Source organism: Molossus molossus, unplaced genomic scaffold (assembly GCF_014108415.1).
Source record: "Molossus molossus isolate mMolMol1 unplaced genomic scaffold, mMolMol1.p scaffold_m16_p_1, whole genome shotgun sequence".
Lineage (NCBI taxonomy): Eukaryota > Metazoa > Chordata > Mammalia > Chiroptera > Molossidae > Molossus > Molossus molossus.
Genome location: NW_023425344.1, coordinates 31,030,692 through 31,055,987, shown reverse-complemented (window position 1 = coordinate 31,055,987; position 25,296 = coordinate 31,030,692). Strand labels below are relative to the sequence as shown.

The following is a 25,296-nucleotide window of genomic DNA, read 5'->3' as shown; positions in this document are numbered from 1 at the left end:
ACTTGCAGAGAATTAAATTTTAGGGCTCTCTTTGTCCTCTGTTGATGTATTGTCTGAAGACAATAGTGCTAATATTTTATGTAGTCTATTTATTATACCTGTGAGGCTCGTATCAAGCTCTTTATACTGAGCCTAATCAGACATGCCAGTATTTTGAAGTATACTTGAGCCGATGTCTTGAATGAGAATTTTCATCTGTTTTTATGTTCATCTTGGAGTGGAAGCTCTCTCTCGGTTCGTTTTGAGGAAATGATGTTAGTCTGTCAGTTTTGAAAGATAGGATCACGGTGAATTTCCTATGCACATAAAAATGATGAAGTAGCCGCTTTAGAAAAAGGTCGCTGCAGTGCCGAAGCGGGTGCTCTGTGTCCCGGAGCAGCCTTGCCTTGGGGTCCTGAGGAACACAGCCGACCGTTGGTGCCTCTGCTCCCAAACTGCAGTAGTTAGAACTCCACCCAAGGGTTTGTGAGTCCCTTGGAAAAACAGGCCATACCTCACTGACTGTGAACTGATGACTGCCAGCAGAAGACAGGGCTGTCCGTGTGTCCTCGCCCACCTACAGTCCGTTCTCGGGCAGCCAGAGCGGTCCTTGCAGTGCGTACATTAGACCAGGAGCCTCAGAAACCCACAGACTTCTGCCACCCTGGAAACAGAATCCACAGCCTCAGCTTGGCTGACTCCTCCATCTGATCCCCTCCCCCAGGTTCCCCTCCATGCGCCTCCTGCCCACCTCCATGCAGACATTCCTGCTGGCTCCCTCCCTCCCTCCCCAGGTTCGCCTCCGAGAGGCCCTCTCAGGTCACCTTCATCCCAAAGAGCCACCAATGTCCTGCCGCCTCTGTCACTCTGTCCCCTTGTCGTCTTATATTGGCTTCATGGTACTTGTCTATTGAGGTATGACATCTTTGTTTTGTTTTTTTTTAATCCTCCCCCGAGGATATTTTTCCTTTCATCTTCAGATAGAATGGGAGGGAGGGAGGGAGACAGAGAGAAACATCCATGTGAGACAGACACATCGATTGGCTGCCTCCCACACGACCCTGACCAGGGCCAGGGACTGAACTGCAACAGAGGGACGTGCCTTGACTGGAATCGAATTCGAGACTGTGGTCCACAGGCAGATGCTCTAATTGCTGAGCCAAACAGGCCAGGGCTCTTTGCTTATTTATTATCGTCTTTCTGCTCTGTTAGAATCAAAGCTCCAGAAGGCCGTTTGTTCGTTCGTTCGTTCAGTTCACTTTGCATGTCCAGTGCTCGAACAGAGCCTAGCTCGTAGCACGCAGCACACCGTGCACAAGGCGGCGGGCATGCAGCGTGAGTAGGGCGCGCGAGCCTTGAGAAGGCAGTGGTTTCGTGTCCTAGGTGGAGATTTTTATCTTCTGTCTTTATGAATTGCTTTGCCAGTACAGCAGGAAATGAGTGTGGTATGGTCTAACTAAAGTACAGAATATCAACCCTATTTGCTAGGAGAACCACAGTGGGGTTTTTTGGGTGGAGGGGAGATATAATTCACATACCGTAAAATTCACCTTCTTAAATTACACAAGTCAGTGGTTTTTAGCATATTCACAGAATGAAACAAATCTCATCAATATCGAATCCAGAACATTTTATCACTCCATAAAGGGAACCCATACCCATTAGCAGTCACTTCCCATTCTTTCCACCTTCCCACAGCCCCGGTAACCACTAATTTTTGTCTCTGTGGATTTGCCTCTTCTGGACCTTCCATGTAAGTGGAGGCATGTAATCTGTGACCTTGCTGTGTCCATGTGACAGCGTGACTCAGTATTCCCTCCTCCTTTTGTCTGAAAGCTGTCCCCTTGTGTGGCTGCACCGCCCTGGGTTATCCATTTGTCAGCTGATGGATATTTGAGTTACTTCCACTTTTTGGAGTGATGGGATATTGAAATTCAGGGCACAATGCAGGATTCCTTAACCTTAGACAAGTTCTCCAGTTAAGTTTGTTTTTTCAAATAAACTTCCTTATTCACTCACTTCAGCAGTTCTCAAAGTATGGTCCGTAGAGACCCAGGAGTACCAAAGACGTTCTGATGGTCCATTAGGCCCCCAAGGTCAAAAACTCATAGTTTCTAATTTTTCATCATATTATCAAGACATTTTTTTTTTTATATTACTGGGTTTGTTCCTGTTATTTTCAAATAAACCAGTACACATTTTAAAAGCACTGGTGGGTAAAACTGCTGGTACCTTGGCACAGCAAAGATACCACTGTACTAGTGGTCAGTGTATTCCTCATTGCGTGCACCCACATTTAAAAAGCAACCAAAAAAGCCAGTTTCCCTTTAAGAATACCCTTGAAGAAACTGTAAAACTAATACTTTTATTAAGTCTCTGCGCCCGACACACGTCTGTCTGACATTCTGTGGGACAGTGTGGGAAGCACCGCACTTCTGCTGGGAGCCTGTGTGCAGCAGCCATGTCGAGGCCAAGAGCCTGGGGATTGTTGCAGCTGTGAGCTGATCCAGCTCCTCTCTCGAGGTCACAGTCGTGCGTGGGCGCAAGATCCCTTCCGAGTGCAGAGTGGACCAGTGCATTTTGATGTGATAGACTGCCTCAGTTCCACACCGCAGCTAACCTTGAAGGCACTGTCTCTGCCTCTTTAAGAAACTACTTGAGCCCTGGCCGGTTTGGCTCAGCGGTTAGAGCGTCGGCCTGCGGTACAGAGAGACCCGGGTTCGGTTCCCGTTATGGGCACGTACCTCGGTTGCAGTGTGTCCCCGGCCCTGGTTGGTCGTGTGGGTGGCAGCCACTCGATGTGTCCCTTCACATCGATGTTTCTCTCTCTCTCTCTCTCTCTCTCTCCCTTCCTCTCTCTCCCTCCCACTCTATCTGTACAAAAAATGGAAAAATATCCTCGGGTGAGAATAAAAAAAAAAAAAAAAGAAACTACTTGAGTTTTGATCTACCAAAGAAGGTCCCGTTATTGGAAAAGTTTGTTTGAATAGTCCTCCCCTTTATATCTCCATGTCACTGTGAAGTTAGACTTCCCTCATGTCTTTCAACCAAAAAGAGAAAGAGAGAGAGAGAGAGAATCTGGCTGCATTCTATTAAACCAGATATTAAAGAGATTATTAAGCCCTGGCCAGGTAGCTCAGTTGGTTAGAGCGTTTTCCTGATACACCGAAGTTGTGGGTTCAATCCCCAGTCAGGTCACATACAAGAATTAACCAATGAATATATAAATAAGTGGAACAACAAATCAATGTTTCTCTTGCTCTCTCTCTTCCTTTCTCTCTCTCTAAGTCAATATATTTAAATTTTTAAAAAATATATAAAATAGTGTCTATTTTCTCTTTTTTTGTTTTGTTGTTATTGTTTCTAAAATAATTTTCATAAAAATCTGTTTATATTACCATCTATTGGGTTTGTTCTTATTATTTTTAAATAAACCAATACACATTTTAAAATTTTTCTGTCTTAATTTACAATTTGGTAAATATAGCTAGAAATCACATAAACAAAGCTTTTGGGGATGCTCAATAATTTTTAAGATTGTTAAGGGCCCAGAGACCAGAATAATCCAAGAATGAACAATTCATCTGAATCATCTAAATGCTAAACCTGATGAGCCCAACAATAAACTTTTGTTTTTCCTCAATGTGATCTTGACATGAATCTCTGTCTTCTTTATGATGAACCAACCATGATTAGAAGGCTTAGTTGGACCCAACTGTGATTATTTTTGATAACTTGCCTACCTTGGCCAAGGGCGGTAACCAGTACGGCACATAGCAGAATCATGGACATTGGGAAATACTTGATATATTTTCAGTTATTTTATAGATTTCTGAGTCTGTTAAAACTTTGTTGTATGGAAATTTGCAGATAATTGCAAACATTTAGAAGTTTGTCTACAATATACCCACAAGTTGTAACACCTCAGATCCTACGTCTGTAATCATGGCATAGCTCGTAAAGAAAGGTTGTCTCCTAATGGCTGGGCAGACTAGTCCACAGTCCTTCCTGGCTACTTTTACCTGAACACTTTGGAGAGGGATGGGTCACATTTTGGAACATCTGCCATGTACTAGGCACCCTGCTTGGTGCTTTACACATGTCACCTCCTTTAACTGAAAATCCCTTACAGGGTAGGGAGTTTCACTCCATCTTTTAAGTGAAGAAACTGAGTTCCATAGAGATTGAATATAAATTCCCCAAAATGACTCAGTAGAAAGACACAAACCGTGTCTGTGTCTCCAAAGCTCAGCCGACTCTTTTCTTTTCATACCAGCACCCCTCTCCCTGACTCATCCCATACGTTACTCTAACATTTCGTTCTTACATGTCAGGCTTTGAATAAATACTGTTGAATGTGTACATAAATAAAATTTCATGTTACACATGCCATGGGTTTTAAATGTTCCAATCATAACATTGAATTATTCAGTTATTTTTTAAAATGTTCATTTGCTGTTTTTTAAAATCAATAATAGTGCTTTTAACATGTTAGCTGTCATTCCCTTCATCTAAAGCCATGTTTGTTAGTTATTACTGGAATAACAAAATACCTTAAGCTGTACCCTAAATTCAGCCAGATCCTCAAAGAACTGTATGCCTGGAATCATTTTGGTGTTCTTCAGCTGTCTGTGAGTTGTTCTTATGAATCTCTTTGGGCTAATGCCAACAACTTCACTCAGAGATAGTAAGACGGCTCCCTGAACCCTCATCTATGTTGTTTTCAAAGTCCTCTATTAAGGGTTCGATCTTTTCCCTCCTGTCTCAGTGCTCATAGCATTAAGTTTTGCTTGAACAATGAGTTTGATTATATTTTTAATCTCATGGACCCTGAGAATTGGTTAACTGGTCAGGTTTCCTTCTTCATATTGGCTATTGGAAATTCCTTTTTCACTTGTGACCCATATTTATAGCAACTGTGTTGAGACTCCTTATAGGATGTTCTTAGCCTCATTTCTAGCTCCATTGTGTGGCCCTAGGTTCCCCTCCTTTTGCTATCCACTTCTGAGTTGATTTATCTTTGAAAAGACTCTGAAGAAACCTCGTTTATTTTATTCTCTAACAAGCCTCCCTTCTTTTCCTGTAGGTACTGTGTTTGGAAATGGGAAAACCTCCGATTACCTGCTGTTGGGGAACTTTGTTTACACGGTGAGTACAGGACATTTCAGTGTCTGGTTTGCATATAAAAGGGATCCTTTCATAGGTGCTCATTTTATTTTCAAATTTAAATGTGTGCCTGTCTGGATGTAAGGGTTGGTTGCACGTCCCTTTAAGAGTGAAATGAGGTGTTTTGATTAGTAAGAGATGGTTCTATATTAGGTTATTAAAATGTCAGTTAGGTTCACTGGCTTTATAGGATGTTAGTTGCTATTATTTTCAATATTTCCTCTTTACCCCACCCCCACCCCCATTAACCCTTGTCTTCTTTCTTATCCTTTTTCCCTTCAGTTTTATTTTACTGTCCTTGTTAATACTTTTTTAGCTTTTACTATTCTTCGGTGTTTAACCAGCGATTATTCTAGAGTCTCATGATAACTATAATGGGAGAGAAATCTCCACTCTGTGGGGACATTTCACCAACATCACACTTCGGTCCCTGCCAACTACTGAGCATGCCCAGAGTTCCCTTGACTACTGACAATGTTTGAAATTTTACTAATTATAAATAGATAATAATAGATAAAATACAGGGCTAAGTAAGCACTGTTCTTGGTGTTTTATACTCAAACACCATTAAGGTATGAGTTTTATCAGTTCCAGTTTACAGATGAAGGAGCTGAGACACAGAGATGTCAAGTAACTTGCCTTGTTCCTTCACCGAAATGGCTGACAAGGGATGGAGCCTTGAGCACAAATGGCACAAATGGTCTGACTCCAGGCCAAGTCCATTTAACCATGATGTTACCCTATGGAAAACACAGGGCACTTCATTAAACCTGGTTCCCTTTAGAATTAGTAGCCTAGACACCAACGATGATGGGTGGGTGTTTGCATCATATAACAAATTCTTACATCCTGCTCTGCAGAGTTTACAACAAGTAAGGTTACAAAGTAAGTGTTTAGATTTCTAAATATCCAGTTATATTACTTTTAGAATTATCTTGAAAATGTAGGGGCCCTACATAGTAAAGGTGATGTAAAATAAAATTAAAGCAAGCTTTAAAACCAAAGTAACTGCAGATGTAGCCTCCATCACTGCTCAAGAATTGTGCAAGAAGCAGGCAGACTCATGCTCTGGCCTATGGTTGGACTGTAAGACTGGGAGGCAGTCACGGCGGGGGCGGGGGGGGGGGGGGGGCAGGAGTGTGCCACTCCTGACGGACACGGTCACAGGTGTAATGCATGGCCACCCAGCTAATTCACTTGATTCTTTTCATGTTAGATGTACAAGGCCAGTGGTGAATAATCTAGTTCAGTCATCTAATTCACAGATACCTGTTCTTTATACTCTCGCTTTCAATCATTTTATTGAACTATCATACTCATTTTAAAGAAAACGTTTTCCCCTTCTCTGTTTTAGTTTGTGGTGATAACTGTGTGTTTAAAAGCTGGATTGGAGACATCATATTGGACATGGGTAAGAGTCTCTCTAATCACAACCAAGAAATGTCACATATACTTATGTGTTATTGCCACTTTTTTTGTAATTTGTCGTTCTAACTTTACATATCCCTTAACCCTAGTTTCTTCTACAGGTTGTTAATTGGGGGGATCCGGGATGGAGGGGGGAGAACCAGGGATTCTTGTTTGGGAACATGGAGCAAAACAACTTTATTCACCCAAGACTTCTCAGAGCTTTCAGTGTGTTACTGTATGTGGTGACTACCCCGGGAAGAGGCGAGGCTCTTGAACTTACTGACAAGTAGTCTTTTCCTAGTGGAATTTGCCACGAGACTGGCATTCGGCAGAAACCCACTGCAGAGTGAGTCTGAAGACAAATACTATTAGCAAAAGATTTGTCCTGAAACATCTTTACATATCCAGAAGAGATAAAACAAGTTCCATTTTAGATACCTTAGTTTGGAAGTATATTTATATCCAGGTAGACAGGTAGACAGACCTAGTTAACAAAACAGAAGAAAAAAAATTTATATTTGATGCTTGGGAAATATCGGCACAAGACATTTGGATTTGACTGTCATGGGCTTACAAAATAGTGTTCACACAAGTGTCTGACACATTTCAGTGAGAGCATGCAGGGAAAAAATCGAGGAGGTTTAAAGATGGCACAGGATTAAGATAAGAGTGCCCTGGCAGGTGTGGCTCAGTTGGCCGAGTGTCATCCTGTGCACTAAAAGGTTGCCAGTTCAAATCCTGTTCAGGGCACGTGCCTGGATTGCAGGCTCCATCCCCCGTACAGGGTGAGAATGTGCAGGAGGCAGCAGATCCATGTTTCACTATCTCTCTCTCCCTATCTTTTTCTTTAAAAAATAAAAAATAATAATTAAAGTAGCCGGGCCAGTGCGGCTCAGTGGTTGAGCATCGACCCATTCCCAAGAGGTCGCCATTTGGATTCCCAGTCAGGGCACATGCCCAGGTTGTGGGCCAGATCCCCGGTGGGGGGCGTGCAGGAGGCGGCCAATCAGTGTTCTCTCTCATCGATGTTTGTATCTCTCTCTCCCCCTCCCCTCTCTCTCTAAATACCAATAAAAAAAAAATTAAAAAACAAACTCAGGGACCTAAAATAACCACAAAGGATGATCTGAAATTAAAACTTTAAAGAAAATAAAAAAATTAGAGTAAGAGGAGAGACCCACCAAAGGAGGTAGAGAGAGAGTGTTCCAAATGCCAGGACCACAGACATCGTGACTGGTGTTGAAAGAGATTAGCACTTAGTGAAAGATCCAGTTAAAACACATGCCCAATTATTTAGAAATGCCCGTAGATAATATTTTATGGGCATAGTAAAAAATTAATAAGGGGATTTGTGAAAGCTTTCTTAGTGTGTGTGTACTCCGTCTACCTCAACGTCTCTGACTCCAGCTCAACTTCCTTCGCAGTTCAGCCACATAGCGATTTGGGGCAGCATCGCTCTCTGGGTGGTGTTCTTCGGCATCTACTCGTCTCTGTGGCCCGCGGTTCCGATGGCCCCTGACATGTCGGGAGAGGTAATGTGTCCTCGTAACTCACAATTCCACAAACTCTACAAATCAGGATTCATTAGTGAACTGAGTTGTTTGGCTTGGATTTATATTAGAATAGAACATTGGACCATTTAAAAGCTATTTTTAAATTCCACAGTTGTAATAAATCTTGAGGGAATATTTTAAACTTGGACATTCTACTTAAATCTGACTTATCCTTTCATAAACATAGCGGGGACAATAAAATATGGTTGTCAGGAGCGTGCATCATGTTCAGGATATCCATATAGAAAATGCCATTTTAAAATTAGAACATAAATCCACAAAAATACATTTTGGAGGAGAGATTTGGGGAAATGGTAGGCTTATGTCTTTGGGACAGTCTATCATTTCTCCTGTTATCTCTTATTCTAAAGAGAAGTCCACTGTCACTAGATTAAATGCACTTTTAGAGTTGTCTTAGTGACCTCAGTTTGGTTTTCATTTTGAAGGAGCTCGGGGACCTGACATTTCAGCCTTATCATAGTCCATTTTCAGTGCTGTCTTTCAGTTTCTCGTTACATGAGTAGGAACTGAGTTATTGGGTGTTCACGGGGGAATGTCACAGACCTCCTTCCCTTCAGAAGAGACTCCGGCAGTAGGAGGGTTTATGATTTCAATTGCAGGAAATTTGACATAAAATGTATAAAAGAAAATGTGGAAAACATTTCAGGATTTCCTGTGACCTCACAGTAACTTGCAAATCAGGGTAATGTGAGCTCCGTCCCAGTACATTGTTTTCCCATGGTCACAGGAAACCTTTCCAGTGGTTTCCATGTATGTGTTGCCCCGAAGTACGGCCTGAGTACCTTTCACTTTTGACAGTCTGGTTTATAGATCATTTTCATGAAATCTTATTTGACAGCATCCTGTTTTTTTTATCAATTAGCAGAATGCAGACACATTTTAAAAAAAATTTTTTTTAGTAGTTAAATTTATTAGAGAGGCAAAACCAGACATATCAAAGAGCATGTACTTCCACCAAAAGTGAAGGCTTCTTTTGAAACATGTACTGTGGATCTAGAAAATCTACAGCATGTATTTTGAGAGCAGGGGAAAAAGCTGTGAATGCATCTCCGTCTTACCTTGATCTGAGTCCACTTCTCCTGAAGAAATAAAATCGAAGACTATATACATGTATCTGATGGTGCCACTCGAAAGCCCATCTCTGTTCTTTGTTTTATTTCATGTGCTCTGACTCATTGGACCTACTTTTTCCCCAAGGTCAATTCCAACTTAATATATTTTTTATTAGATCTCATTTCGTCTCATTTCTCAATGCTTTATCTGCAAAGTGAATGACACAAAAGATTTTGAGATCCAGATAGTTGGAGCAACTGTAGCCAACAGCTTCGATGACAAGAATGGGGTTTTTGACCACCTACTTCTATGACAAGTGTGAAGTTTGATTGGCTTTTTGCCAACCAAACATAATCCCACCCTTGCATGTAGAATTCCCAGTATTAACCAAACACAAAACCCGGTATCATCCCTTGAGAGTGGCGGTGATGCTGCGTTTAATTCAGAGTGAAATGAATGTCGGTATTCCATCGCATTCCTGTCCACCTCGCGTACGCGGGAAGTACTGACAAGGGTTCTTGTTCTTGTTTATTACTACTGATACTTGGATATAATGTTTGAATAGCTTGTGCTCCAATGAAACTATGGAAATGGATTAATTCAGCATTAGGCTTAACTAGTTTGTCTAAAATGTAAGTCTGTTTAATTTATTCAAAGAATAACACTTGAAATTGATGTAGTACTTTAGTGCTTGAAAAGCGTTTGGACGTGTACGTGTGTGTGCATGAGTGTCACAGCAAGAATACCACTGAGATTCCCAAGGACAGGTATTCTCCACTTACTGGTTCCTGGGCACTAGGGTAATAGATCTCAAAAAATGTTTATAGCAGTACTCAGTTTTTAACATTTTTATGATATGTAGAGAATCACTTGTTCTATTACAATCCAATTAATTCCATAAAGATGTATCTACCCTTTGGTTTATATTTTTCTAATCTTAAAAATATTTTAACCAAAAGTATTATCACATACATACATACATGCATATATATGAAAAATGTATTATGTGCCAATATTTATATCTGTGTTGTGTGTGTGTATACGCCATCTTGAACAAAATTTACTGATTTATCTTTCATAGCAAAATACTATTATGATATTACATATATAATTATGTATTGTGTATATATATTATATATAATACATTACTATTATAGTATTACATATACTATATTACATATGCAATGATATAATTATACATAATATATAGTAATATGCATATTATTGTCAGTAATACCAGGATAAGTGTAAATATCAGCACTTCTTGACTTGCCAGGTTCCCCGTAGAGCCTTGTGGCTTTTACTCCGGGTCAGGTGAGAGCCAGGGGAGGGTTGGAGAGGGGTGTCAGAATATGCTAAGAACCACTTGGGAGATCGTTGCAATAGCGCAGTGAGAGATGATGGTGGCCTGGGGCAGGGGGTGGCAGTGGTGGAAGTGGTCAGATTGGGAACCTGTTTTGAAGGCAGGAGAGCTGAGGATTTGTCGCCAGACTAGCTCTGAGGAGTGAGAGGAGTCGAGCCAGACTCCATCACGTTGGCCACAAACACGATTAGGATTTGCTTGTGCTCAACTCACTGGATTCCGACAGCCAACCTGTTATGATAACCATGACCATTTACAGATGAGCGAACATAAAGAGGGAAGTTAGGTACCTCACTGACTTCCCGCTAATGCGGAGTGACAGATGAGATTGTGACTTAGCCGTCTGGTCTCAGAGCTCGCTCCTTAATCACTGTGCCTTGCTGCTGTCTGATCGTCGTCATTCAGGGGATCCATGGCCTGGGATCTGCAAATCAGAAGTCTGAGGGCCGACCACTCCCTGCAGGTATTTCAGGGATTTGTGTTGTCCTGACATCACCGCCTCCACATGGCTTCCCTCTCTAGACCTGGGGTGGGCTTGCTCTTCCTCAGCCTGCCCTCCGATCCGAGCCAGTGGCTCCAGAATGCCGACCCTTCTCCAGTGTCCACTGCCCCTTCGTTTCTTCGCTCATTCCCTTCGACCTGACAGTGCCGGGCTCCTACTGCCCCATAAATAAGTGTTAAGTAAATGATCATTAAACAGATGTTTTGCTTGCTTGTTTGTTTTGAGCAAATGAGAAACAGTGGGGTAGAGGTGACAGAGAGCCAGATCTCGGCTCCCAGAGAACATTTTTCTAGCATACAGCAATCCACATGTAGCAATTCCCAGCAGCCGAACAGGACGCTGGCCTCGTTTAGCCAACCCTTTCTGTGCAGGCTGGAAGAGCCTCGTGTCTACACCAGCGACTTCCAACCCTTTTCATCTCACGGCACACAGAAACTATTACTAAAATTCCGTGGTGCACACAAAAATACATTTTTTGCTGATCTGACAAAACAATAGCGGTAGCTTTGATTGATTGTGATGAAAATTACACATATCACCCAAGGACATAGTGTACAATAGTAAAGTGTATCGGGTACTTATATTTACTTGTATATAAGGATTCCTGGTACCAAGAATTAACCAATCAGACACAACCTTGTTTTGCAATGTGACCAATAAGGTACAACTCTATTTTATGACCTATATATTTATGGGTCAAGACAGGGCATTCACACTGAACGCCTGTTGCTCTGTTGGCTGTTGTCATTTTTTTTTTATTTGACAATCTAAGGGAAAAGAGGTCAGTGCCTCTGACTAAATAGTCAGGTATTGCATGTTTTAAAAATTCTTGTGGCACCCCAGGTGAAAATCGCTGGTCTACACCCCCGAGGTTGCCTGCTAGCTCCTGAGATTCATATTCTCTGTGTGCTTTCTTTACTGTGTTCTCCCCAGAGGTACATCTTGAATATTGAAAGGGCACAGACTATCTTGCTCTAGTTAACAGGATCCCAGGGTGTGGATTATACACAAATGAGGCATCTTGCGGGTACAGGTCTCATGTTTCTATATTCATCTGGATGCATAGTCACACAGAGATCTGGGTTTTAGTCATTTCCAGTTTGCATCCTTGGTTCGTTGTTGTGGCCCCCATCTGAAGACAGAGCCGTTTCTCTCAACGTGTAGAAAATTCCTAGCTTGCAGAGAGGGAGGGAAGAGAAAGAACAAGGTTGCCTGTGCACACACCATGCTTCCCAGGCACTGTGTTTGACCCCAGGCGTACCTTGTTTATTTCCATCCCTGTGGTGGTGAGCAGAGCAAATGACCTGCAGAATTCGTCCCAGGTTGTGTTTTTTTCTTTTTCAAATCCCGTGGGTTTTCTCTCACATCCTGAGGAACTAATTACTTGGAGGAGGGAGACATTGCTGTTCCTTACTCCCAGGTTCCTTCCTTTCTTTCTTCTTGGGGCCATCTTCCTTGAATTGATTTCCCTGATTTATCTGCTATTTTCTAAGTTAACCAGATATCAAATGTTCCTATCTCTTTTTAAAAGTTCCCAAATTTTTCATTCTCCCTTTTCGACACACACCTAACTCTTTCAGCACATTAGTAGAAATTCTATCGCACCACATACCCCAGCTTCTTGGCTCGTCTTCACAGTAATACTGGTATAAATAATGCCCATCTCATTAAAAAGATAGACTTGAAATTGAAAACCCAAGTGTCTGCATCATCAGAGAATGTACAGTTATCACTCAGGTAACAACAGGGCCTCGTTCCTGAGGGTCAGCCACTGTTATAGCACTTTTTGTGTCATCACTTATTTAACACGGTGAACATTTAATAGCAACACTATGGAGTTTATCCTGTTGTCTGCTTCACAGACACAGAGCAGTTTACTCATTTTCTCAAGGTCGCACAGCATGTAAGTATCTGAGCTGTGATTGGAACCCAGCCAGAATCTGCCCCCTTAACCACCATCCACACTGTTGGCTGTTTCTTTTTTTAATCCTCACCTGAGGACATTTTTCCATTTTTTGTACAGATAGAGTGGGAGGGAGAGAGAGGAAGAGAGAGAGAGAGAGAGAGAGAGAGAGAGAAACATCGATGTGAAAGGGACACATCGAGTGGCTGCCACCCGCACGACCAACCAGGGCCGGGGACAAACTGCAACCGAAGTACGTGCCCTTAGCGGGAACCGAACCCGGGTCTCTCCAGACCGCAGGCCAACGCTCTAACCGCTGAGCCAAACCGGTCAGGGCTTGGCTGTTTCTTTTACAGGTCTTCTCCCACCTTTTCCTTCGTCTGCGCCAAGGCTTGTCTCCTTAACTGCACAGGTGTAGAGGCCTTTTAGTGCCGGAACCACCAAAGTACTTACTTCCATCTTGTTGGGAAACTAAGCGGTCCGTTATCTGCATGTAATGTGGGTGTCTTCAGATGTGCTCAGCTGCCATTATCACCATTTGGGGATTTTTTCCACACGATCAAATAGTTCCTTTCCCCCTTACCCCAGCACGTTCTGCACCCCTGAGGTTACCGGAAATGCATCCCGCGTACCTCACAGTGCGGTGCAGCTTCGGCTGCCGCCACAGCCACACGGCTGCTCTCAGTTGGTGGGCAGGGTGTTCCCATTTGGGAAACATTCCTTCCTATAGTTTGGCACTTTGTTTCCATTACAGTATTTCTACATCCCATAATAAAGATGCAACTGGTAATGATTAACAAGTATCCCAGTATCACCAATTAGTGAAGTATTTATCTATGAAAAAAGGAATTCCGACATGGGGTAGGGACAGGGGAGCGGGTTATACAAAGGGAAACGACAATGATAAATTATTTCAGAAAGAAAAATAGAGAGAAAATAGTGTAACAAGCTTGGCTGTGACTTTAAATATGTCGCTGTCTTCCTCTCCTCTCACAAATATGGTTGTGATTTAAGAAGAGGACTTTTTTTTTTCAGACCTGACTTGTATTTTTTCACACCAGTACAACAATTTATGGGGTAAGGTAGGCCCTGGGGAGAAGTGCTGTGTTATATAAACATATGCTGACCTGCTTTTCCGACGGGTCTAGATAATGTTACTGGGTATTTTGTGAATTTCCAGAAGAAAATATTTTAGCCAGTATGATTACTATGCCAGATTAAAAAATAAAAGCCAGCTACATCAGGGATCATTTCGTGTCACGATTAGTACCAGAAGCTCGGTACCAGCACCGCTTTGCAGTGTGCGGTGGCGCTGCAGACACGCACCGCCGCGTCCTCCCGGCGCACCATCTGGTTCTGCTCTCCCTGGCCTCGGGGATCTATAAAACTACTGAAGGAAATTGAAGTTAAGGAATGAGCATGTGTTTTACAGAATTTCAGATCTCCTGATTGAGGTTTTGTAAAGTCTTTCTGAAAAACAATAAAAATCTTTGTTGAACCCTTTGGTGTCACCCCTGTAGGAAAGGTATTAATAAACCACATTAGTGATATGATTTTCCTAAATGGTGCTGTTCCCCATTTTACCAACACAATAAATTATTTTACATATGAGGAATTTCCTGGTTAAAACAGTCCTTCTTCATCTCTCAGCCTTTAATTGCCTAGATAGCATGTGATAATTTATCGGTCACCAGGCCAGACCTTGCAGATGGGGTGGGGCAGTTCCTGATACGATGGCGTTTCAGCCAAGATTATACTGTGTGTAGCCAAGGAGCCTGGAGGGAGCACCTACCCTAACCTCTGTCAGATGTTCTTCAGTGAACCGTCGGCTGTGAGCCCAGCCAGTAAAACACGCTCACCGTCCTCTCGGCCGACAGTGGGGGAGACAAGCCGAGGGCTGGGCAGCCGCTCCCCAGCCCGTGCTAGAGAAGCCCGCGTGGAAAGGCCGAGGAGGGAGACCGACGTGGCCATGACAAACGGAACGCGGATCGGGCCGCTTGTGCGCAGTTTACCGTAGGAACTCTGTAGAGTCGTCTCGATAGCTGGCGTTGCACTTGTAGGTGCAGCATCTTTTTCTACGGTGCAGAGCCGATGGTCACTGAGTGTCGAATGTGCTCCCGGCTCTGCTTAGACGCCAGGGGGTGAAGGGATGACAGACTTGGTCCTTGCCCTAAGGATCTCATTGCTAACGATGGTGTGTTGGGACATAATGGGAGAGAGGCTGTGGGGTACCAAGGTGTCAGGGCCCAGAAAGCTGGACGAAGCCTGCTCTCCGAGGATGGCTGTTCTAGAGTTTGGGCTGTTCTCCAGGGTCAGTTCACTCTTGTTCTGATTCCCACCATAAATATGTGTTGAGTGCTTAATGGCTGCTAGGCTCTGTGTCAAGGTCATGGGTTAGCTGGGCGGGATCCCCACTAGCATTCAGGTTGAGGGAAACGGAAAGGGAAGGAGAAATGGTCACAAAATCAGTTAAATGATTAAAAGGTGAATGGTTAAGATACTTTCGCAAAGGCAAAAAACAGCGAGGCGATACACTATCACAGGGTCTGTCGTGGGGGCTCCAGGAAGGTCTTTCTGAAGGAGGAACAGCTGAGCTGAACTCAGACAGTGGGGGAATGGGCACCTGTTGTGTGAAGAAGAACATCTCAGGGGTGAAGGAACAGCAGGTACCTTTGCTCTGAGGCAGAAATGAGCCTGGCAAGTTCAAAGAATAAAAGGCCAATGAGGCTGGCCTGGCCAGTGTGGCTGAATTGACCCATGCACCAAGAGGTTGCTGGTTCGACTCCCGGTCAGGGCACGTGCCCAGGTTGTGGGCCAGATCCCCAGTGGGGGGCATGGAGGAGGCGGCCAGTCAATGTTCTCTCTCATCAGTGTTTGTCTTCTCTCCCTCTCCCTTTCTCTCTAAAATCAATAAAGGGCCAATGAGGCTATAGTGGAAAGCGATGGGAGCTCTGGGAGACGGGCAGAGGGTAGATCACCCTCCAAGTTCAGCATTTCAGCTCCTAAGACCAGCACAGCTTGTTTTTGAGCTGTGTGCCAGGAGTCTGTGAGAAATGCTCGAGAAAGAAACCATGAATGTCACCGCCATCTGCTTCAATAAAACTCACAATTAGACACCATTTTTGCAGTGAGTGGTCAAAAGATGATCTGTTTCAAGTCATCACTTACCTTCCCTGGCATGTATCATCCAAAGCAAGTTTATGGCATGTTTTTTTTTGATGTTTTATTTAAAAGAAAGAAGAAGGGGAAAAAAAGCAACTACATTAAACAAGCTAGGAATTTCTGTCATGTAAAAGAAGTCTGGTGGAGGCAGGTGGTCCAGGACTCGTGTGGCAGCTTAACCGTCATCAAGGCTTAGGTTCTGCTGTCTTACTGCGCTGCCAGCCTTGGAGCGCGTCCTCACGGTGCAGGAGGTCTGGCTGAGCTCTCCCCGCTTGCCAGCATCCCAGCCGACAAGGGAAGAACCCTTTCTCTCTGAGGCTCTTTCCTGGACACTGCCCACCACATTTCCACTTCAGTCTCGTTGGCCAGAAGTCGATCACATGGCCACACTGCTGCAACCCAGGAGCCAGAGGAAATAGTCTTTGAGCTCGCAGACAGGGTGTCCAGCTAAGTACCAGTGTTTGCATTGAGAAGGGGTGAGGGGAAGTATTGGGAGGTAACTGAAAGTCTCTGTCATGAATGTCAGTAATTTTTCTGCATAAGCCATATCAGCTCTTGTATGTCTACATACAAAAAGCCATATCAGCTTTTCTACAGCTAAGTTCTTTTTGAAGTTTTGAGTTTTTAAAAAGCATTTACTGAAAGAGATGCTGACAGGATGGAGGTGTTAGTTAATGCTGTGGTGCTAATCATTTTGCAATATATAAATGTATCAAATCAACACATTGTATACTGTAAACTTACATCATGGTATATGTCAGTGATGTCTCAGTAAAGCTAGAAAATAAGTAAATAATTTTGAAAAGAAAATAGTTTCCTACCATCAGAAATATGGATCATTATGTTTTACAAATTGAATTATTAGTAATGAAACAATTGATTATTTATGAGAGGGTTTTTAAGAAGATAGAATATAGAGCCATCACAAAACCTGTAAGAATGATAAAGCAAGTAGACATTGAGCACTGGGGTAACTTATGTTATATAACTTATTCAGTATCATTATAACATTTTAAAATTATATTTCTCATAATAAAAAGAATATTTCCTGCCCTGGCTAGTTTGGCTCAGCGGTTAGAGCGTCGGCCTACGGTCCAGAGAGACCTGGGTTCGGTTCCCACTAAGGGCATGTACCTCGGTTGCAGTTTGTCCCCGGCCCTGGTTGGTCATGTGGGTGGCAGCCACTCTGTGTCCCTTTCACGTCGATGTTTCTCTCTCTCTCTCTCTCTTCCTCTCTCTCCCTCCCACTCTATCTGAACAAAAAAATGAGAAGATGCCCTTGGGTGACGATACAAAAAAAAAAGAATATTTTGTGACTAATGCTATACTCATTTTTATGGTACTTTTAAGTTTTTTAAATAGCACAGTAAGGAAGATTAAAATAAAACAAACACAAAAACAAATTCTGTTCTTAATTATTTTACTCTTCTGGAAACTATATCCCCAGAAAATAAAGCTTCAGAGCCACACTTTCGCTAGTGCTCTTGACTCATTTTTAGAAAGACTCTATTCTTTTGCATGTTCAGTTCTCAGTATATATTGATATACAGTCAATTTTTACTTTTTTGTGGAAAAGTTAACTTCTGATTGATCCAGGTCACAACTAGCCCTTCCTCTTGTAATCATTTGTTTTCTCATGACTCCCTTACCAGAGGGTGGGTTTCAAGGATTATTTCTTGCATCGTACAGCTAGATTGAATATTGGGTTCAAAGCCCCAAGGGTGATCACCCCTCCTTCAGTCCCTCACCAGCAAAAATATCTAAGGGGGGGAAAAAGCACATAAGTGCTGTGACCTGGTATCTAATTTGCATATTTTCTATGATTTTCTTTGTTTGGAACAATTTGCATATTTTCTAAGATTTGTGTATGTTTGTCTGGGATAATTCAAGCTGAGGGTTTTCTTTGTCTCTGAGTAATCAAGAGCTTCTGGGGGTAATTGCAAACATATTGGGGTTTATCTGAAACACCCTTCTCCTTAGTTATTTTCTGGGTGTTCTGCCCCGTCTGTTTTTATGGGGAATGCAATAATTCATCCTTTATAAGAGCCCAGTTCAGCTCAGTCCAACTGAGATTTATGGAGTGCCTGTGTGTCGGGACCTGTCGTGGGTGTCAGTGGGTTGAAAGTTTTAAAAAAAGAGAGAGTCCTGAGGAGCTTGACTCTCATGGAATCAACCAACAGATTAACAGGTCATTAGAATGTAAGCTGCTGATAATTATGATCAGGATGCACAGGGGCCAGCGCAGGCGAGGGCGCGTCCCGGGCTTGGGCGGGAAAGGCGTCTGGGTCCTGCTGCTCCCTGAGCTGTCGGGGAGGAGAGCTGGAAGGGCTTTCCCGGGAGAGAGGAGCCCAGCAGAGGAGGTCTGGGATTTCCAAAGCAGGGATTGTTTGGAGCTGCAACTGAAAAGTAACGCAACCGGGTCACAGAAAGTTACCCAGATGTCATTAACATAATTACCTGAAGCCATAGCAGATGGCTTTTTGTTGTGGAATACACAGCATTCCAAAAGTACCTGAAGCCACAGAATAAAGATTTGGATCAGAGGACACGAAAAGTAAATGCTTAGTGGTAAACTAGTACAAGACCTTTTTTCTTCCTGGCCAGTCTACATCCCTTCTCCCCACCCCCACCCCCCACACACACACACACATAAAATTTATGTTACTTCTAGATATACTTTTCCTGGATCACTGAAATTTTTTTTTTTATTCATAGGGAAGAAAAGGGAAGGGAGTTTAATACAACCAGCCGTTCTCAACCTGTGGGTCCCGACCCCTTTGGGGGTCAAACAACCCTTTCACAGGGGTCGCCTAAGACATAACAGTAGCAAAATTACAGTTATGAAGTAGCAACGAAAATAATTTTATGGTTGGGGGTCACCACAGCATGAGGAACTGTATTAAAGGGTCACGGCATTAGGAAGGTTGAGAACCACTGAGTCTTAAGCTTTTAATACGTGTCGCTCAGCTTTTTTAAAAAAAGAAAAGACAACCTGCATTAGAAAAGGGTAGTGAGGGAGCTGGATCAGCCTCTCCTCCCCTCTCCCCAGATCACATAAATATCCAGTTCGAACTGCTCCCAGGATAACTCCAGGCCAGAACACAGGAAAACCCATCAGACAGGAACCACCACGTCTCGGGAACACAGTCCCAAGCCTGTGGTATTTTGACTTTTAATCTCTCCAAACACAAGGTTGTAAGAACTTATTTATTCAGTCATTATTTATTGAACACCTGCTCGTTGGTTGAGCACTTGGGTTTTGAAAATTTATTAAGATTTATTCCTTCCTCGAACAGAGATTAAAGTATTACAGGAAGACAAAGGAGCAGCTGGGAATGGGTGATGGGTGCCATCGAAATGAAAGCCCATGGAGGTCAGCTAACCCGAGTCTAAGGACGGAAGTGACCTCTGATGTGAAGATTGAGGAGGAAACAGTCACAGATTCGAGGGCCCAAGGTTGAGAGCAAGCAGAGGCGCGTCCCAGGAACGGAAACAATGTGTAGTTTGAGATGGGACTGGCCTGAGAGAGGATATGGGGGAAGCAAAGAGAGATCAGGTAGGAAAGGTCTTTAAATCATACTAAGGACTTTGCGCTCTATCCTTTGGGTGGTGTGAAGCCATTGAAAGGGTTTGATCCAAGAACACACACCTAATTGCGCTTTGAAACTGGCCCTCTGGCTGCAGGCTGCGCCTGGCTAGCTGAGCAAAATGAGTCAGTCAGTTCAGCGAGGAGGCTGTTTGCAGGACAAGCAAATGTTGAGACTGGGGCAGTGGCAGCAGGGTTGGCGAGCGTAGCTGTCAAAGATACTGAAGCCCAGCAGGACTTTTTGGTGATATGTTGGATGTGGTATAAGGAAACAATTCAAGGATAGAATCCAGTTTCTAGAGAAGCCATTCCCTGGACGGATTGCACTCAGGAAAAGCCGGTCTAGGCGGATGACAGTGTGTTCAGTTTGCATTGCCTCTGTTTGAAGGACCTGTGTGATGGTCAGGTTCATGGCTGGGTAGTCGTGTCTGAAGTATAGGCAAGAGATTTGTGCCCCAGGGAGAGGTTGTGACTGATCCCCATATAGGTCACAGAAACTGCCACCCTTCCTCCGGAGTCTTTCTGTGATAACAGAAGGCTCCTGAGAGAACAGCAGGATGTTTCACTTTTCCCTTTATTCAGGACTCTTCCAAACAACCAGTTTTCTAATTACCTTTACTCAACCAGCCACATTGTGTCCTGTTTTGCTATTTTAAAATACCCACAATGAATATTTGCATTCCCCCAAATTATTTCCATGGGATGTTAGTAAGCAATGTATAGGGGAAAGTGTCCCAGGGTCTATAAATACATTTGGAAATCTTAGTTTAGAAAACTTTATAGTAGGATTATTTACTGGGATTCGTCGAAGCCTTAAATTTGCTACTCTGTGCTGGGACTCCGAGAGAGTGTTGCCGGGGTTCATTTCTACCTTTATGGAACTTTGGGCCACAGTATGCTTCTCGGGGCGGAGGGGGGGTGTGCTTTCAGGCCTGGTGATCCCAGAACAGTTCCATGGGATACTAACCTAAACGTCAAAGCTGTGCCCAAGCCCTGGCCTGTTTGGCTCAGCGGTTAGAGCATCGGCCTGCAGACCAGAGAGTCCCGGGTTCGGTTCCCACTAAGGGCACGTACCTCGGTTGCAGTTTGTCCCCGGCCCCGGTTGGGGTTGTGTGGGTGGCAGCCAGTCAATGTGTCTCTCTCACATCGATGTTTCTCTCTCTCTTTCTTCCCCCTTCTCCTCCCTCCTGCTCTATCTGAAGATAAATGCAAAAATGTCCTCAGGTGAAGATAAAAAAAAAGTTGTGCCCAAGTTCAACATGTAGTTCCAGAAATTGCATTATCATATTCATAGGAATGAACACTGTGTCCTTGATGCACACTGTCAAATACCTTTCCCAAAGGCAACAAGTGCATTGCCCATGTGAACATAAATTGTTGCAGAGACCTCTTTCACCATACCCCCCTCAGCAGTGGTAGTGAACTCTGATCTGATTTGGTTGTGTTTCTATGACTACAGAGAGACTCAACCCTTCTCCAAGTCGTTACTTCCTTGCTGCTGCTTTTGTGAGAGCCTTCTCCGTCTCTTCCTGCCTCTTGGGGTCTGTAGCTGTTCTTATGAAGGAAGATAAGTGGTCTATTTTTATAACGAGATAGTATTGCAGAATTTCATATATTTATGGCAGTCATTCTTGTTTTTCATTTGCTTTTCAGTGATATTTTTTTTGAACATGTGGATATTCTACATTTTTATGAATCAGGTCTAAAGCATTTCTTTTTGTAGTTTTTTCACTTTTTAAGCTAAGAAAGTCCATATATAAAACTTTAAATAATAATCACGTCTTGGTTTTTCTGTTATTCACATTAACTCCTAAGCCCTCTGCAATTTATATAAATTTATGTTGCTGCCCTTCACCCCCCCAAAAAAACCCTGCTTTATAGCACTATTTTCTGAATAATTTCCCATTCAAAATTAATATATTATGCCCATGCAGTCATCAATAATTTTTATGAAAAAAAATAATTTATCTCCATTTCCTAAATTAGCAAATTGAGAAGAATGGCAATTTATTAATGGTCAGTTACTTTGGCCAATGTCAGTCTTAAGACAAGCATAATTTGGAATATTAACGTGATGAATCCATGACATTTATAAACTGACTCACACTTAATTTGATATTGTGATTAAAAACTTCCTTCCTTGACGCTCCTGGGAGAGACCACTAGGAAGAACAGAAGAAAGGAAAAGTTTGTTATTAATCAGTGTTACTAATAAAAGCAGCCACTTTACAAACATGTTTAACTCTTCCAATCCACTGTACAGCTGAGAAAAGGCAGAGGCTCAATCTCCGCTGCTCCCAAGTCTGGGCCTGCTCCAGGGGGGTCCTCCATACAGCCTTAGGACTCCCCCAGGGCCGGCCTGTTCAGACAGCATCAGTACTTTATCCAAGAAAGAGTCATAGCAGCACTCTGATATTTATAGTGTAAAAGGAGGGGTAGGGTTAAGAACCTCTTTACTGAAGGATTGTATGCAGGTAGCACATTGAAATTCTTTCTCCTACAAGACTGGACGTGGGGACCCTGGAGGTGAGGAAGTAAGTGTTCCCCTCCGGTGTGGGAACAACGCAGGTGCTCAGAAGGTAAGGCCCTCTTCCCTGGTCAAGCCCCTCAGCGTGCTACAGACACGTGAGCTGCATTTGCTCAAACGCTCTTTCTCCGCAAGTTCCAGGGGAAATGAGAACAATTCCTCGTTGCTCTGCTGCATCGTGGATTTTCAGGCAGCCTTGGTGCCTCTGGGGAGCCCGCGTGGTCCCATGTGGAGCCAGCATCGCTCTGCAGAGACAAGCGGTGGTTTGGCCCCGCGCAGGGCCTGTGCCCTCCGTTACCGGCTTTAGGGCTCCGGCCTCCTTTCTCAAGGCCCCGGGAGCCACTTCTGTGGCGATTCCATTCGGTCTCACGGGCCTGGAGGGGCGGGTGGGGGCCCCTGGCCCGGCACCGGGCTCCCACGTCAGGAGCCCTTTGCAAACTGCTCTGGGAGGGAGCTCCTGTTCCCCATTGTGTGCGAGGTCGAGCGCCTTTCCCGGCTGACCTGCCTGCAGTGGAGACATGTGAAAAGTTAGAGACAAAAAATGGTTTCTACGGAGGGAGGGGGAGCGTCCTTGCACAGAAAGGAAGGAAATACCTCTGTGGGATTTGCCCCTCTTCATCCAAAAAATACAGAGACTCTCTGTCTTTCATGCGAAGGCCGGTTTTAAATCTTTTAGGTTTGGATTAGCTCTGCAAAAGGGGGGAAAAAAAATCTGACAGGCTTTCAGATATGACGCAGAAAAACTTTTTTCCCCTCAATTCATGTTGTTCGTTTGTAAAGCCAAAGGCCGGTGGACTGAATGGTGGGCGCCGGTTAACATGACAATGGTCAGAATTAGCAGCCTGCAGGCTCCGCCAGCGCGTTGGCCTTTCCATCCGCGGACGTTTAGTACAAGGTGGCAAAGGCAAGAATAAAGCTTTCTCCTCTTGCCCCCTCGATCAGAATGGATTCAAATTAAGCCAAGTAAACAAGGTATTTTCAGGAACATGACTTAGAAGCTTGAATCTTACCTTTTCCCCCTAGAAGGAAAAAGAAATGTGTGTGGTTGTGGTTTGGTTTTTTTTACAGTTGTTACCATACTGAAAAGCTTCCTTCACTCTAAACAAAATCCACTGACTTGATAGACATTTCCTATTACATAGTTATTGTTGGTTTTCACCATTGAGGATGACAGCAAACATGTCAAAGATCATGTTTTGCTTATAAAATAAAGTGACTTTTATGTGAATATTTTTCATGCCGTTGGTGTCTAGAATATGGGCGCTATTTCACTGAATCCACGTGGCAACACTTATTTTCTGAAATTTTTTGTAATAGCGTGTTTTTATTTTAACCGTATTCAGAGCTATCTGATCCTATAAAGGGGAAAAAAATCTTAGCATACTTGAACCAACAGTCTGTATCAATAAGCCCATGTTCATGTAGAAAAAAATTTAAACAGCAGTTCCTAGTCTTCCGTTGAGAGTAAAAATGAAAGGTAATTTGAAACGTAATTTAAAATGTGTAATCTTTCTATTTGATAAGGATGGATTGGTTAGGATTGTTTTGTGTAATTCTGAAACTGCCTATAAGGATTAAACTCAAGATCATTTTTAATTCCTGAACCACACTTGGTTAAAAAAAAATTCTGTGTGATTTTTAGTAGAGCGCAAATGTGCATGCATTAGTTGGCTACGTTTTAGTGGGGTTATAACAATATATTTACTGCAGATTTGCTCCTGATAAACAAATAGACTTGAAGTGAAATAAAATATTTCTTTTGGTTTTATTGTATGGCATATTCCTTTTAAGCTCTGTGTAATCTAATTATATTACAAAGGAATTTTTATTATACTTGCAAATACCCACTAGAATTTATTGGTTTTGTGATCATAGAATCATTTGTTTGCAACTCAAGTGACTATGATATAGCAATATGGGATTTGATACAAAGAATGATTAAAATTATTTTTAATACACTTTTGTTGAGTTTTACATACTAGATATTTGGTTTACTTTAGCAATAACAGAATGTACCAATTCAAGTTATGTAAATCTTTGAACAAAAGTTAAGATTATTCTATATAATATCAGCTAAAAATAGTAAAATTGTTTTCATAGATATCTTCATTTGATTATACTGTAGTCATGATTTATCTGGATGATTTTTTTACTATCATGTTATATTTTATTAAAGTATTTCATTTTTATTTGCAAAATAATAAAGTTAGTTTCTTTAGAATAAGACTTATTTTACATGTTGTATTATAAGATAATGTAATTCAAAATATATTTGAATTTGCTCCAAAAGATGGATTTTTATATTATAAATATATAAACAAAGGTCAGAGATATTCTAAGTTATAAAAGAAGGTCAAAGTTTATTATTCCATTGACCACAATAATAAAAATATAAAAAGACTCGGCAAATAATAAAACTTTGCTATAATAGCAAAGGGGGTTGGGGGGGTAGATGTAGTAAAGACCTGTTTGAACACTTGGCTTTTAATTTCAAATATTTCACAAGTTTAAATTTAGAGTTATTGTAGCATACCCTCTTGCAGAATGAAATTCTTAAAATTATTTTACTTAAAATCGTATAAAAACTAAACGTGAATGATGTGTTTCGTGGTGTTTAAAGTGACATTGTTTCTGGTGGCTTCCCAGGCAGCCATGCTGTTTAGTTCCGGGGTCTTCTGGGCCGGCCTGTTGTTCATCCCCGTGGCGTCCCTGCTGCTGGATGTAGCCTACAAGGTGTAAGTGTGGCTCTCCGTGCTGTGCACACAAATGCACGTGTCTGTTAATCCACATTTCTCTACTCGTAACATCAACTCAAGAGTGTAGAGTTTGCAGAATACGAATTAGTAATATTCACTTATTCTACATAAATCAATAAAGAAGAAAGGAGTGATTGAGGAACTAGAAAACTAAATTAGTTTAAAAGACAGAAAAAGAAGTAGATTAGGTAGTTTCAGTTAATGTTAGGGAATACGTTTTTAGAAATCAACCTGAAAAACCCAGTGAAGGTAGAAGAAAAAATTCTATTATCTCCAAACACACATATATATTTTATTAGTGAACAATAGTTGTGA

At 42.5% G+C, this 25,296-nt stretch overlaps 1 protein-coding gene across 3 annotated transcripts in view; it reads left to right on the top strand.

Annotated features, from left to right (window-relative positions):
- ATP8A1 (ATPase phospholipid transporting 8A1) overlaps positions 1–25,296 on the top strand; it is a 210,606-nt gene that overhangs the window by 171,609 nt on the left and 13,701 nt on the right. For all 3 annotated transcript variants that reach the window (XM_036257326.1, XM_036257318.1, XM_036257333.1), the window contains 4 exons: positions 5,066–5,127; positions 6,500–6,556; positions 7,980–8,087; positions 24,872–24,960. In XM_036257326.1, coding sequence (XP_036113219.1) covers positions 5,066–5,127; positions 6,500–6,556; positions 7,980–8,087; positions 24,872–24,960 — 316 coding nt within the window. The remainder of the gene's footprint in view (positions 1–5,065; positions 5,128–6,499; positions 6,557–7,979; positions 8,088–24,871; positions 24,961–25,296) is intronic.